Here is a 15,462-nt window from a genome sequence, read left to right as displayed (position 1 = left end):
TCTGGGCCCCGTCCCTCCGTCCCCCTAACCCTCTGACACATCGCTCAGCTAAACAAGCAAAATGCCACAACTCTGGAGGACTGGAAATGTACAAGAAATCATATTTTTATACGAATGACCACCAAATGTATCAGTCGAGTTTAATTTAAATGACAAATCTGAAAAGATTGCTGTAATACACTCTTTTTTTCTGATTAATTAACTGCTTGGAACATGCAGTTGTTTCCCTGGCCTCTTTAAGTCCTCTGAAAATATGTCTAATTGCATCACCTTGTGGTATATGAGGGTCAATCAAAAACATCCAGAGACTGCTCCTGTTACGTGTGAACTGTAAGTATCACCGTAACATGCAGGAAGTTCTAATCTTGGCGAGTAAGTATATTAAGTTTTGTTATTTGATTATTATCAGTTCCTGAGTTACACTGAGTTGATGTTTGCACATTGCAAGTTGAAGGTGAATGGCAAAATCACAGATGCACTGGAAGAATGCTTACAAAAACATATACAACTTGGAAGTTGATGATGATCAAATGACTAAACTATGAAGGTTTCAGCGTCCTGCACATCACAGTGCTATTTACCGTTCACGTGCAACAGGAACAGTCTAAAGCTTTTGATTGACCCTCGTATGTCATTGTATTGAATTGTATTTCTACCAGTGTTTTCTTTTTTAACTGGGGTATAAGTTAAGTTTTCCACAAGAAAAAAAAATCAAAGAAAAAACATTTGATAGTTTTCTCCATTTAAGTATTTCATCAAGCGGAAGTGGCAACAGTCAGTGGTCCCAGATTATCATATTTAAAAGTTGGCCAAAATAAGATAACATTTTTGAGTCTCCTGACTGTAAAGAACCATCTGCTCCAAAATTGTGATTCTCCTAATCAAACAATACGTTTTTATTAAGCGTTAAGTTTTTTTTTGTTTTTTTCCATTTTGTTTTTTACTTTAAATTGTTTTTTTGAGTTTATATCTGACAGATATTTATCAGCAATAAAACATTATAATTTTCTGGCTGCAGTCTGACTTGTTGAATGTTCAAAATCACGACAACACAGTTTATAAACTGCACTACTGCTTCACAAATTAGATGAAAAGTGCTTTAGGAGCTACACACCATTGATTTTACCCAATGAATATGTTAAAACATCATCTACGGTAATTAGACTCCCCCTTTTAACTAGGAAATTGCTTCTCCACACTCCCAGGAATGCTGTACAACAGTTTAATGCTTAACCTTTGCCATTTACATGCTGTTTCTGAAAACACTGAGATTGGTTTGCCTGCTGGGCCCTGCTGCAACCTGTTTTCTGTAATGCACCTGAGCTTGGCTTGTATTGTAACTCTCTAATGTGAAACCGGTGGCCAAAATTGAACAGTCTCTTATTCCCTGAGCTTCTCTGAACTAGTTGGGCGAGTTCAAATCAATACAAGCCCCAGGGCTCCCAGTTCACACAATGAAACAGTATCAGGTAGACACAGAGAGAAATGCAGTCGATAATATCACATTATGGTTTCTGTGTGTGTGAATGAAGGTGGGAGACCGTGGTTGACAGTGCCAAGTGAAATCATAATAGAGTTTCTGAGGGCCAGACACAGTGTATTATTACATACCAGGCTTGTAGAAAGGTATAAAATAGCTGGCTGTTACAGGTCTGTGTTTTAAAACGGGAGTTTATGTGTGTGTGTGTACGGCTGAAGATCTCAGTGCATCTCAGGGTAAGCACATGTAATTCTGATTATACGTGTGAGAAGAAAGAGAAAGAGAGATACTGGACTCTGCCTACAATCAGCAGAGTCTGTCAATCAAATCATTCAGTCATACTTCAGTCTGATTAGCCATTTACTGACTATTAATAGCTGTCTCTCTGGCCTTTGGCCCATCAGCCCTCAGTCAAACTCTCCCTCAATCACTTCTGGTCAAATCTTCTGCTGACGATTACTGTTACTACGAGGAGCGTTTAATTGAGATCCATGGTTTGAAGAAGCCAACATGTCTGTCTGTTTCGTGTAGTTTAGCTGAGATCCTGGCAATTTAAAACTTTAAAACTGAAACAAAAACAACAACAAAAACATGTTGAGGCAGTTTTTGAGACTGTTGTTCACTGATTGTTGCTGTGCTTTTCTGGAAATAAACAGTTGCTTGTCGAAGCTGATTCTCCTTGATGGCTTTTACAGATTATTTTTACTGGAGCTATGATTTATATTGAAATTTGTCACGTTGTTACACTGTTTTACTCAAGGTATTGAAAATAACTGGGACCTCACTTGAGCTGTTTACGTTTTCAGAGTCTGGCCAACTCACCTTCTTTTGGCCGAATTCAAAAGCACATCCTTATTTGCGATGCCACAGAATAAGAGAGAGATTGTGTACACTGTGAAATATCCCTTCTTTGTTTTCAGCTGACCTCTCCAGGGCTTCAACTTTTTGACTGTTTTGATGTATATTACATTTTAGGAACTGATTTTAGTAGTATGAGGACACGTGTACCAGTCTGCTGTGGACACTCGGGCTGCTCCTCTTTAACTGATCAGCCAGACTGACTCCGTTCCGACTGCGAGAGTAACTTAATGCTATTAGCCTAATTTGAGAGTGAATTAGCCTATGTAATGTGAGGACATTTAGTAAGTCAATAGCACTATTTATTAATTTAATGGAACAAATTTCTAATTAGTGCCCACAGATTATTTATATGAGGATACAAATTACTAATTTATACGCAGTGATGATAAAACTTTTTTTTTTTTAAAGCATCCCACCAGTTATATTTCTGCTTCAGAAGATATTTTTTGCCAGGAAATTGATGGAAAAAGAGGCCTGTGTTTGTGTCATTTAATTTAAGTGCCCAAATTCTGAGTGTCGAATGTATCTCCTATCTAATGAACTCCCATATCTCACAAAACGGCAAAAAAGTGGTGCCCTGCTTACTTTTCTGTAAAAGTTACAACAGCAATCTCGAGTCAGACATAGAAACATACCCACAACATTTCCAACTAGGCACAAGTCATACTTGAATGCCTTCTGATAGAGGTGCAGCAGCAGCACAAGGCAAAACATGGAAAAAGAGAGCAAAATAAATGCCTCATACTACCTTCCAATGTCACTTGTGATCTTTTATACCAAAAGTCAGTTTAATAAAGCAGAAAACATTGTAAAGAAGCCCATTTTAAAGCATTATTCAAACTTTTTTCTATTATATTCCAATAACCATATTTCTATAGTCTTTAAAAACTATCCCACAAAACTCTTTATAAAAATAATCTATAAGAACCCTCTGCTTTTTTTTGCTGGAATAGCTTTTTTTTTTTTTTTTATAAACCGCTGTTCTTCTCTTGTTCTTTCTGCTCTCTCTTGTGTACCAGGTGCCAAATATCAGAGGTCTTTCTTTAAATAGGCTGTCATATCTGAAGATGGTGCATTAAAAGTCTTCCATGCCTATATTTGGTCAAATATCATCATTTTGGCTATAGATGTAAGCAGGAGTGTAGTGCTATTTGTTGAAGTACCAGAGTGCACCTATGATGCAAACACACACACACACACACACACACACACACACACACACACACACACACACACACACACACACACACACACACACACACACACACACACACACACACACACACACACACACACACACACACACACACACACTTTCAAGTCATTGTGGCTTGTATCTAAGGTTGTTTAACCACTGTGGAGACTAGTTTATACATAGTCAATAATGTATATTCCATTGCTTGAATTCAATAATAAGTCATTTAATGCAATGCTATTTTCAAAGGTTGTTCTGGATTACTTATCTCAAGTTGGATTTTAGTTACACGTTCCTGCGAATGTTTTACAATAAAAGCCTTGTTTAGAAATTAAGGGTTTCTGTCTGCTGAAAAGTTAGAGGGCTTCTCTTTAAAAGCATATGGAGTATTTTTTTGTATTGACACTTAATGCATTAAAGCATTATGCAGTAACTTTAACAGGGCAAATGGTAGCTGATGAAAATGAATTTCTAGTTGACATTGTGAATCAATTAGTCAACCCTTAGAACCCGATAAACGCAGATTGCGTCCAAATTTCCAGCCCTTCTTCTCAGTAGAATTGTGCAGCAAGTATGCATCACAGAGAGACTCAGCAGATAGCCACTGAAACTGCACAAGTTGAGTTTTCTAACAATGTCAGTGCCTTGTATGTGTGATGAAGCGTAACAGAGAAAATAGACTTTGAAGTTGTATCGTTGTTACACTCTGCATGAAATGCCGCGCTCCATCTACACATAAAACATAAAATGTTTGGTATTTTATGTCTGGATAAGCTTGACTCCAGAGTAACTATAGAGTCTATATGTATTAAGGCATTATTTAGAAGAAAATATGGGAAAGACTTTAGATATAGCCAAAACATGTGCAGTTTCATAACAAAAAAAGACAACTTTCTTTTGTGATAGACAAAAAACATCATGCTCAAAACAGTGTTCTTTTAGAGTTACATTTTGAGTATTGGATTCGACTGCAGATATCAGCAAATAGTTTATTGGAAAATAATTGAATAGAAAAAATAAATAAACAAAGAAAAAGAATAATGCACTAAAGAGGTAGAGCTACTTTATCCATCACAATCCCTCAGACTGCACAGATGCACACATGCTCAGGGAGGTTTACACATATACCTGGCTACAAGCATATGAACAAAATGTGTGCACATACGCAGTGTCTCTTTTTCTCTGTTCCTGTGTTTATCTGTCTCTTCTCACAGCACATCACAGTTGACAGTCCCACAGCTATGAGTATATCAGATGCCACCTTCCCTTAGGCGCCGTAAAGCCTTGATTCCTTCACAGCCTCTGATTTTATATCAGACGTAATCCAGACAGCGCCTGCCAACCTCACCACCTCATCAGCCCTGTCAATCAATGTTGCTCTCAAACACACACACACACACACACACGCACGCACGCACGCACGCACGCACGCACACACACACACACACACACACACACACACACACACACACACACACACACACACACACACACACACACACACACACACACACACCCCTGCACTTTTTTCTCCCGTCCTATAGGTCAGCCCTCTCTCTATTCCTATAGAAGATCCATTCTCCGCCTGTGCCTGCCTCCTCAAGCATGACTGAAGCTGCTCAATAACAAGAGACGCTCGCCGTGACCCCTCCGTCACCCTTTCTTTCTAAGAAAAGAAAGATCTTCTATCTCGGCCCTGTAACCATCTTCACCGCACATTTCTGTGTCCTTCCTCCAAGTGTGTTGTCTATGTGTTCTCCCCAGTTTCCTCGAGACTCTCTTGAGGCCCCCTCGTTGCCCCTTCCCAACCTCCCCTTATCACAATGCCGGCATTAAAGAGATTGGTGGGGTTGAGCTATTGAGTTGAATTCGACATGGTCAATGTAGCTTTGGCCGGACCAAACCCCCTGGGGATGGGAATGTGGTGGCAATATGCATCCGTAGCGCTGCTGCTGTCTGTGTTTATCACAATATAAGGTTGGTTTGATTTATCGCATGTAAACCGGCATGTTTCTTCAAATGAGCAGAAATGACAGTGAGATAAAATGACAAGTTTGAAATGGGCTCTGCTATATTTTGTTCCGTTTAAAAAAAAACTGCTTGATTTACACTCCGGAGTTGATGGCATCGATCTCGTGTTTAGCTCCTGGAGGAAACAGGTGTTATTTCCTTCTGTTGTAATTCTTTTCTTTTTTTTTGAGTGAGGGAGAATTCCTGTGAGCTTTTTAGATGAGGAAGTATTGGTATTCCTGTGATATATAAGTTAATGATGAGCATTGGGATGATCACAGCAAGCCCTGCAGGAACAAAACATTTTTTATGCACTTTAATGCTCTGGAGGGGCTTAAGTTGAAATGCTGTTAAAGGATGCTTAACAATGATGTCTAATCACTTCTAATGAATCAAAGAAAAAGGGAAAAAGATTTCCCCCCTCTGGGAGCTTCACAGGAGAAATGACCAATTTCACTTCCTATCTGCTATCTGTGATGACAAATCTTTCTAAAAGCAACAATTTTTTTATCCAGCCTCAGGTCACACAGATTTCCTTCCTCATCCGGCTCCAACATGGCATAAAGCAGGCAGTTCATTTATACAGGCGGCAAATGCTTTCCAGTCGGCCAGAAACAATTTAATCAGAGTCATTACAGACTCTGATGAGATTGTGCTCAGGGAGTTAGCTTTGAGTTGTAATTAGACAAACGCTCCTTGCAAACAGGGCTGAAATTAAGAGGCAAACGGCCACTGGACTCCTGAAACTCCTGGTCTATAACTGTCTCTAAAGAGCAAAGCAACAACAACAAAAAAGGAGTGATAAGCGTAGGAGAGGGTGAGCGGTGAGATAGGGGAGAGTGTTTCAGGGCTGGTATGATCTGGATCGATGCACACCAGCCTGAAAGAATTTGATGTGGTCTGACAAACACAACATGCATTTTGAAAAGCAGCAGTTACGGCCCCCTGGCCAACATCGGTCCCCGCCTCTCCTCTTTAAGTTGAAGGTGAACGATAACATTTGGAGCCCGGGCTGTTGGGCTGAACCACCTTTTGATGCCACAGTTTCAGTTAGATAAAGGAAAGAAGACAGAAATTGAGGATTATTCGATGGAACAATTTTTTGGTGAACTCTTAAGCCCGTTTCTTCACCAGCCTGGAGCATCGGCTGTCTACTGCCCTGAAAACTATTGATGACTCTTTAAAGCAATGCAACGCAACAGTTTCCTTTGACAAGTGACTCACTGTAGCTACAATATATGTATACAAAGACTGTATATGCATTCATTACTGCACCAAATTTAATTCCTATTGCTCACATTCGCCTGCTTCAAGTTTTGTATTGTCTCCTGCACTTCACTTCCTCACACTGTATTGCATCAGCGGGCAGTCCGCCATCCGACTCCCCCCGAGGAGCCTGTTGAGGTCTGTGCCTAAATACACTCAACCTGGTTCCCGCTGCTTGACTACCAACTTGCCGCTCAGTTGCCATAGATACGCGTTGGCATTGGCAGGTGCTTACGAGAGCCTGCACGGGGAATGTTGAGATTTACTGGCTGCCATCTGGATAACGATTGGAAATGATTTTTTTTTTTTTTTTCTAAAAAAGACAGCTTACCTTGTTTATCTAGCCTCAGCTTGCCAAAACTATCCAACAGTAACACCAAGGTACTGTGGTCTTTTTTAAAAAAAAAAAAAAAAGTATAAACCACCAGGAGAAGAAAAAAACACAACTGTTGGACTGCTCCTGGTTATTTACAACAAGCTGCACCATGCTGAAGCATCCCAATGAGACAGGTTGTTAATGCAATGCACCTTAGCAGGAAGTACACTGCCTGTAGCTGTTAAACATTTAGGTCAAATTGGATCTCTACCATAATTTACAGTGTACATAGCCGGGGGTGAGTAACCCAAATATTGTATTTTAATACCCTTTTTTAAAAAAAAAAAAAAAAATTTTTAGGAAGTATCACTTTATGTAATCTAGTATTTCCATTTTGAGTATTTCCAGACTTCATATATTTATGCCACAACATGACAGCCTGATTTATTGTATGTGATACTCTGACAATTTGAGTTAATAGATAAACATGGAACAAAAAGCTGATGATTATCAATGGTGAACACATTGTCTCTTTGGTTGAACTGTTTGATCTGAATAAAACTGACCAAATGTTGAAAGGGAAAAATTGTATATCAATAAATGAATAAATAAACAATAGAGTAAAAATGTAAAGACATTATTTGACCTGAAATCACATTTAGCTAGCCTTTTTTTGCCGTCAAAAATGATGACGAGTTTAAATGTTTTGGTAATTGATGAGGAACAAATAAGGTGTTTAGGGAATTTCCCTGATGAGTTTTTTGGTTTTAGCCCCTCAAGGTGAATTTGATTGACAGCAGCTGGTAACCAGATCTCTCGAAAAGAACAAAGTAAACTTCCATTGTTGGTTACAAGCCGTTGGCACAGGGCATTGTCAGACGTGGTATTGAACACTAAGGATCATACTAATATCTAAACAGACTGAAGTGACATATAAAGGTACATTTACATGATGTTTAATGTACTGCTAATTAGCTATCTAGCCTTTATACTGGCATTAACAATTTACTTTTCCCTGCCGAGTGTTGGTTTGGTTCCTTGTTCAATAAAAATAAGTCTTTACAATGAAAGCTAGTGTTTTTATCCCAGGGGAGACAGTCTACCTACTGTTTAATGTCTTTCTACAGCTTTATAATAATGTTGTCAGCTACTCCACACTGGAAGCTGAATGTCAGGGCAGGGCTACAGGTCATACAGATAATAAAACGCATTTTTAGAAATCAAAAGTCTCCAGACGGATTAGGAGGTTCTGTCTGTGACCAGTAAAGAGTCTACAGGCCCCTCAAGGCCGGGTTATACTAGAAAGGTAGTTTGTATGACAAGTGCTCCAACCACATATGAAATCAAAAGATCGGACCTGATCCAAAACAGCCACGCTCAAGGCTGTCGTGAAACGTGGGCCATCACAGAGAATTTGTTATAACATTACACATCAATGTGTCGGCCTCTTCTGCAACACATTCACACAGTGTCGGGCATCGTTGTTCACATGCAAAGTGACCTGGAGGGAAAATTGTCTCAATTTTGGAGACAGTAGTTCCGCCTCCTCATCACCAGCCAATAGTGCAGAGCCTGGAGATTTCTCTTTACTAGGTTTACAGCTGATTCTACTGGCTGCAGGGTGTTTACCTCTTATACCATTTTTTTTTAAAGTATTTCCATTGTTGTAGTGTTATTTTTTTTAAAGGAATAAAAAAATGTATTGTTCCTATGCCAACATTTTACATAGCATTAATAGCAATAAGTAGCTCTCCCGAGACGGACATGCCTGAACATCTATTGGCCCCAATCCAAACAAGTTCCTAGCAAATGGTGTACCTTCAATCGACTCAATGGAACTGACTGAATGACCGACTGACAAGCAAGCAGTGGCTCACTGAGTCCTAAAGTATCTGTGTGTGTGTGTGTGTGTGTGTGTGTGTGTGTGTGTGTGTGTGTGTGTGTGTGTGTGTGTGTGTGTGTGTGTGTGTGTGTGTGTGTGTGTGTGTGTGTGTGTGTGTGTGTGTGTGTGCGACAGCTTCCTCAGTCGTATAGATTGCCCTGGTTCTTTGCTGACAAACTGTTGCTAATCCCGAACACAGCAGGACGGGAAATTGGATGGACTCTATCGGGCCTCTTTGGAGTGGCCTTAACGTGTCCTGCTTCATATAAACGCACACAAACACACACACACACACACACACACACACACACACACACACACACACACACACACACACACACACACACACACACACACACACACACACACACACACACACACACACACACACACGCTCAGGAGTTGATGTTGGCACCCAGCATGCATCGGTTCTGCCCACATGCTGTGACCCAATATGGAGTGTGACCAGCTGTCCGTGGCTGGATTTCACCAGTTTTCAGAGCAGGGATTTGCATGCAACTGGGTTTGCTTGAGTGAATGACATGACTTTTTTTTTACAGCCACACGTGAACTTCATCTTGCTGCTGAAAGTACATTTCCCTCTCTTTGTGCGTGTCCATGCCAAGATATCTCATCCACCAAAATGTTGAACTGGTCATCTGTCATGATCTCCCGCCCTGCTTGCTCTCTGTCCAGCTTTTAAACTAATGAGAGGATTTGTAGAGTCAGCCTTTGACTTTCAGGACTCAGTGATTTAATGTGAATTAAGCACCTGCCAATGCTGCTCCTGCAACAGGAATAGAAGAAAATTGGGGTGTTCGAGTGAATAAAACTCGTAGCCTTTGAGGATAATATTTGATTTCACCCTAGAAACTTAATTGTATGCCATCCTGCAATGTCTCTCTCTCCCCTTCTCTCCATGTTTCATGTCAGTCTCTGCAGTCTGGTAAAAGTGAAAATGTCAGAAAAGCAAAAACGAATGTAGAATCTGCTGAAGGAACGGTTTTTCAGGCCATTTTTACAGAAGTGGTTGTCTCTTTAATTTATGTCTGTACCCTGCTTTATGGCAAAACCAGACTTGCATATTATTTTTGCATCTGTTATATAAAGTGACTTTTTTCTTGAATTAGAGAAACAAGAGGAATAAGAGTACCAAGAATATCAAGTGACAACTTGGCACCGGTCTATGCAAAGCCTCAAAAGTAATCAGGTATGAAACAAACAGACAACCAATCAGCGGAGGCTAAAATTGGAAACATATGGTCCTAGTTTTTGGTTATAATTGAAAATCGTCCTGCAACATCCTGAACAACAGCAGTTGCTCAGCTTAACTTTGGCTGAAGCAGGTATCACTGCCATTTAATTAGAGAAAAATAATGACTGAAGAGATTTTTGGCACGTTGCCCAAAATTAAAGTTCAACAATGAGCCACAGAGCCAAAACGAAGGTTTATTATTATTAAAACTGAACAGTGACAGTTGGTTTTGATAGGTAATATAGTATTTGTAAGTCGTTGTAAGAGGCTGTAAGAGCTCTAGTCGTTCATCTTGGGAGCACAACCTCAGGACTAAGATATTTGTCATCATTCTGATGCGTCTCAGAGGTATTAAACACAAGTAAAGCTAAAAGGTCTGTAGGATTGACCCTGGAGAGACACCACATGTAATTAAGTGAAGAGATCAAATCATACCACTCAAATTTGAAGAGTTAATCTACTGCAGACCCCAGAGGTTCCCTCCCACTGTCTCATATACTGCTGTGATTAGGATACTATAAAATACAGTACTTATTTCACACAGGTCTACCATTTTCAAAAGGATCTTTCCGACACTGAAACCCCTCTGGTCTTTCTTTGTTGGGTAAATCAGGAAAATAGTGCTTCACCTGATCTCAGAAATCACACTGTAATGTGATCTTGGCGAGGTTTTGGTGACCGATAACAGGGCCAAACGCTGGAGACAGGAAATTACACCTAAACGGTTTATCTGGATGTTTGGAAGGATTACGGTCAGAGGAAAACTTATGACGCAAATGTAGATCAGCTTTGCAGGCAGGTAGCAGGTCACGTACTGTGTAGGTGGTCAGGTGATGAAGCAGGACAACTATAAAGGGCCCCTACTGTCTGAGGGCTTGATGTCTTTATCTGTTTTAAACTCGTACAATCATTTAGATAAAATAATGAAATGTGAGAAAGAGACTCGGCTAGATTTTGATCGTGAAGAAGAAGGTGTAATATTTGGAGTGTTGGAGGTCTCAGGGTCGCTTCATGTAGAACCACTGAGTCGTGAAAACAATGACAGGGTACACATAAAAACTCAGGAGAGGGAGAGACAAAGATAGAAGAGGGACATGGTGCAGACGATGACAATGGCATGTGGCATTTTTCAGACTTGATGACACTCCAGGATTCAGGGCTGCTCTCGACACAACAAAAACCAGACGTCTGGCTGGCAGAAGTGGCACAAAGCTGCTGGCTTAAGTGGCTTGTATGTGCCCCTCAGAGAGGATTCAAGTTTTTGTTTTGTATTTTTGTATATTGTTGTGAGATTTCAATCTGGATGATAAACTTCAGGAAAAAAAAGGGAAATATCGGGATAATAAAAATGTTCTCTGACATACAAACTAGATTTTCAAATACAAATCACAAGAACATACATCTTTCCCTCAAAATGGAATTTCTGGATCAATTTTAATATATCAGTTTTGTCTTTAGCAACCGTGTCAGATTTAACTCATACCATATTTTACTGACGATAATCACGTTGCTGCTGCTGTGTTAAATGTAAAGCCTTCAGGGCTTTCACTTGGGAGACTGGTGTTTGAGTCCACAATGAGGCAGAAGTTAATGTTAATTTCTTTTAAGCAACCCAAACCACAGTCTTTTCCTGAACCAAAAACCACGTTGTTTTTGTGCATAACCCAAACCAAACGGCGACCATGTCAAATTTAACCCAAAACATCATGTTTTCTTAATTATGATCACACCGTTTTTGTTGCATGAACAAAAAGCATCCCGTGCAACCCTATTAGACGCCAGGTGGCATGACACCCAAGCGGCATCCTCTGCACCTGTATGAACTGTAAACGAATTGATAAAACGTTTTTAATTTGACGAACTGTGAATGAGACCATGTTGCCTGAACAGCGAGCCCTACAACCTGAAACAAATCCAGCCTGAACAGTCAAGTCCACCGCAGAGTACATCGAGTACTTCCACCTGTTTCATCAACATTCTTTTAGTTGGCAGTAGCTGGGGGGGAGGTCTGTTGATTCCACTGTATTGCAATGACAAACATGGGCACCGTTTGCATTTGCCTAATTAGTTACCAGCTGTAGTGAGAGGGATAATTGATTGCAGGGCAATATGGTTGATTTGCAACTCAACCAAGCTAATAATTTGTTATTGATTGAAGCATTAGTGAGGAAAACACTACAGAGAGATGTAACCCAGCCAAAGTGCTGCAGAAAGTTGATGCTCTCAGTTTTTAATCTACTTTAATGATATTACACCTCGCTAAGCTAACATCGTCAGGAGCGCAGGGCGGGAGATGATGAACTGCTGGTTTCAGCTCAGCACTGTAGTCTCATATGTTACGACTGGAGGAGATTACATTTACCCAGGAAGTGTGCGTGTTTTGTATAGGAGCGTTTGTGTGTATGTCTTTCTCTCCCTGCTGGCTGCTTGCATAACACTTGAATACTGAGGTAAGAGAATGATGGGAAATCATTGATGCATCACACGTGCACTGAAAATGTCAGGATGCAAGGAGGAGCGTGCATGAATCAAAGTTGTGCAAACATTTTTCCAGCACATCTCTTCAGGAGTTACACATTTTAGAGAACTCATTTCTGCTTCATTGACTTGTGGAAAGTTGTGGCTCATTGAACAGTGCACTACTGCATTTAATTTTCCAATTTTAATCAGCCATTAAATTAACTTTCAAAGTTTAATTGCACATTTTGAATAATTATCTGGAGGTCAGGGGTTAGGTACTTCTTTGGGATGGCTCATTGCTGAAGTGTAAGAATATTTCTGGGCCGTTTTTCATGTCCTTCACACCTTCCATCGCTCTCCATTCTTCTAATTTTCTGTATTTTAGTTTACTCATCTTTATATCTCCTCTTTCCAGCCACCCTCAAGTTATCTAACATCCGCTTTTTCATCCCACAGTAATGTCCTTTCTATCAAAATTGTTTTCCTTTGCATCACTTTTTCTTTCTCTTTCTGTTCTTCGATGCTGGATTCGGATTCGGAGCCGGGAGCCCCGAGGAATAGAAAGTTTGAGGGGAAAAAGATGATTTTGAAGTGACTCAGAGAGCTTCTTTTCTTTGAAGCTCGGTGTAAAAAATTTTGCATTGAGGTGCTGAAACCGTCTCTTCTCTTACCCAGCTATATCCCAGAGGCCCACCTTGGCAGCTAGAGGAGAGGTCATCACCATGACAGCGTCCTCGCAGGACTCCACCCCCTTGTCTGTGGCTGGCCTCCTCCTACTCCTTCTCCTTCCAGCTGTTTCCACGCAGAGCTCTGCTGCCCCAACAACCCCGACCCCATCCTTGTTTGACCCGCTGACCCACCCAGAGTGCATGAAGAAAGAGCATCCGAAGGTTTCCATCCAAGGTCAGACATCATCTCTTTAAAAACACGTTTTATATAAATGTCTAAATGTGCTCAACTTACGATCCTACTTTTACATGAACACAAGAAAACTGCTGGAAGAAAGCAGGTTATGGTTTCTGGAAACCTTCAATTTCCAGAAAGCTTGACAGTAATCAGATATCCTTTTTTCCCACCGCACGATGGACAACTTATCAGTCCCTCTAGGATCCTGCAGAGTTTTTTGGTAATTGTTTACAAATGATTTATTTTGCAGCAGTTTTCTCAAAAATTCGGATTTAAATTTGGGAGTTTTAAATGTCTTTTCTTGTGAAAAGTTGCATAAATTAGCAGAAAGTGCAAGTCAAGGAAAAATATAAAAAAAAATGTAAACCTACTGGATGCAGAAAAACAAAGATCATTCTCTTACAACTGGAAGTGTGTATAAAACTAATTTATCATAGATCTCATTTTAATGATTAGACCACATTTCCCATAAGCCCTGTCACTTCCTGTTGTTCCGGTCAGTCAGCAGGCGGTTTGTTTTGATGATGAGAGGAGAGGTTGCAGAGCCTTGCTGATATGAGGAGTTAATGAGCTGTTATTATTGTTAACAATGAGAGTTTTGTTTGGAAAGGATCATTTTGTGGTAATACACAAAGCTGATTTACTGTTTAAGAACTTTTTTGCGGGAAAATCGCAGCAATTTTGCAAAACTTGGCACTCTCCTGTAAAAGTTGAGGCGATTGCTTGAATTTCAACCTGTCGACTGCTACCAACATAGTATTTTGTACATTCGCTCATGTTAAGTGCACACGTCAGAGAAATCATGACTCTCCAGCCGAAATCTAACCGAGTTAACTAGGTTTTTATAATAACTAACCCCCGAACTGGATTTCTAATGTGGAAAACTGACGTTTAACCTTACAGTAAGTACACCTTTCAAGCAGAGTTGGCCACATGATCTATTAAGAAAAAAGGTTTTATGTTAGCATCTAATAGTTTTCAACGGTTAAAAAAAAATGATATTAAATGTCACAATTTGTTGTCAGGACCAGCGCTTCTCTCTGGACCCAGAGAATGATTGTATCGGGAGAAAGAATGCCGAACAGTTTCTTGTATAAAAAATAATAACACTCATCTTTTTCACTGGTCAGGCTGCTTGTTTACGCATTATTCCTTAAAGCAGATACATTTTCTGAGTGTTGCCACAGAGTTCTGTGGGAGTTACAGGTAATCACTAACTGATGTGGAAGCAGACGTCACAGAGTAGATGCACAAAATCCCACCTTAACTTCCACCAGCGTCTACCTTCATCCCTGATTGTGCTTATGGTTCGTTTGAGGCATTGAACTTGTTTGTGCAAGCTTTGTGTTTTGAATGCAGTTCAATGCAGCCAATTATTGCCATCATGTATATTAAGGGGGGGACGGCTCACTGTATACAGACCTCAGAGACTTTTAAATCATCAATACACAGTATCAGTACACGTTTTTTTCTATACGACATACGTGCCACTTTTCACAACAGCAAGATAGACTGTTTTCATAAACATATCCACCTCGTGCCAGCTGCAATAAAACCTCAGTGGGGCATTCAGCCAGGTCAGCATGCATCTATAAAAGAACAACGGAACGCAAAAAGGGGACATGATAGAAATGATTGTGTGGCATAATGACGCTCACTATCAAGCCCTTTCATCTGAACAATCGGCCAAGAAACAAGGTATCCTCCTGACGGCGTGAAATGGAACAGAACAGTTTGTGGCACAGAATCGCAGATAGATACAGCAGGATGAAAGGTAAACGCACAAAAAATGTCTGAATTTATTTTTGAATAGGGTTGTTTGTGTTTCATC

At 40.2% G+C, this 15,462-nt stretch overlaps 1 protein-coding gene across 5 annotated transcripts in view; it reads left to right on the top strand.

Annotated features, from left to right (window-relative positions):
• sema5ba (sema domain, seven thrombospondin repeats (type 1 and type 1-like), transmembrane domain (TM) and short cytoplasmic domain, (semaphorin) 5Ba) overlaps positions 1 to 15,462 on the top strand; it is a 142,364-nt gene that overhangs the window by 21,894 nt on the left and 105,008 nt on the right. For all 5 annotated transcript variants that reach the window (XR_011311943.1, XM_069720828.1, XM_069720827.1 and 2 more), the window contains exon 2: positions 13,401 to 13,628. Coding sequence is in view for 4 of the 5 variants with exons in the window: in XM_069720828.1 (XP_069576929.1) it covers positions 13,448 to 13,628 (181 nt within the window). In the remaining variant the exon portion in view is untranslated. The remainder of the gene's footprint in view (positions 1 to 13,400; positions 13,629 to 15,462) is intronic.

This window comes from Brachyistius frenatus, unplaced genomic scaffold, assembly GCF_029030835.1.
Source record: "Brachyistius frenatus isolate BFR_SWC_R1_liver_20210118 unplaced genomic scaffold, ASM2903083v1 Contig_252, whole genome shotgun sequence".
Taxonomy (NCBI): domain Eukaryota; kingdom Metazoa; phylum Chordata; class Actinopteri; family Embiotocidae; genus Brachyistius; species Brachyistius frenatus.
This window is presented reverse-complemented; position numbering and strand designations above follow the sequence as displayed.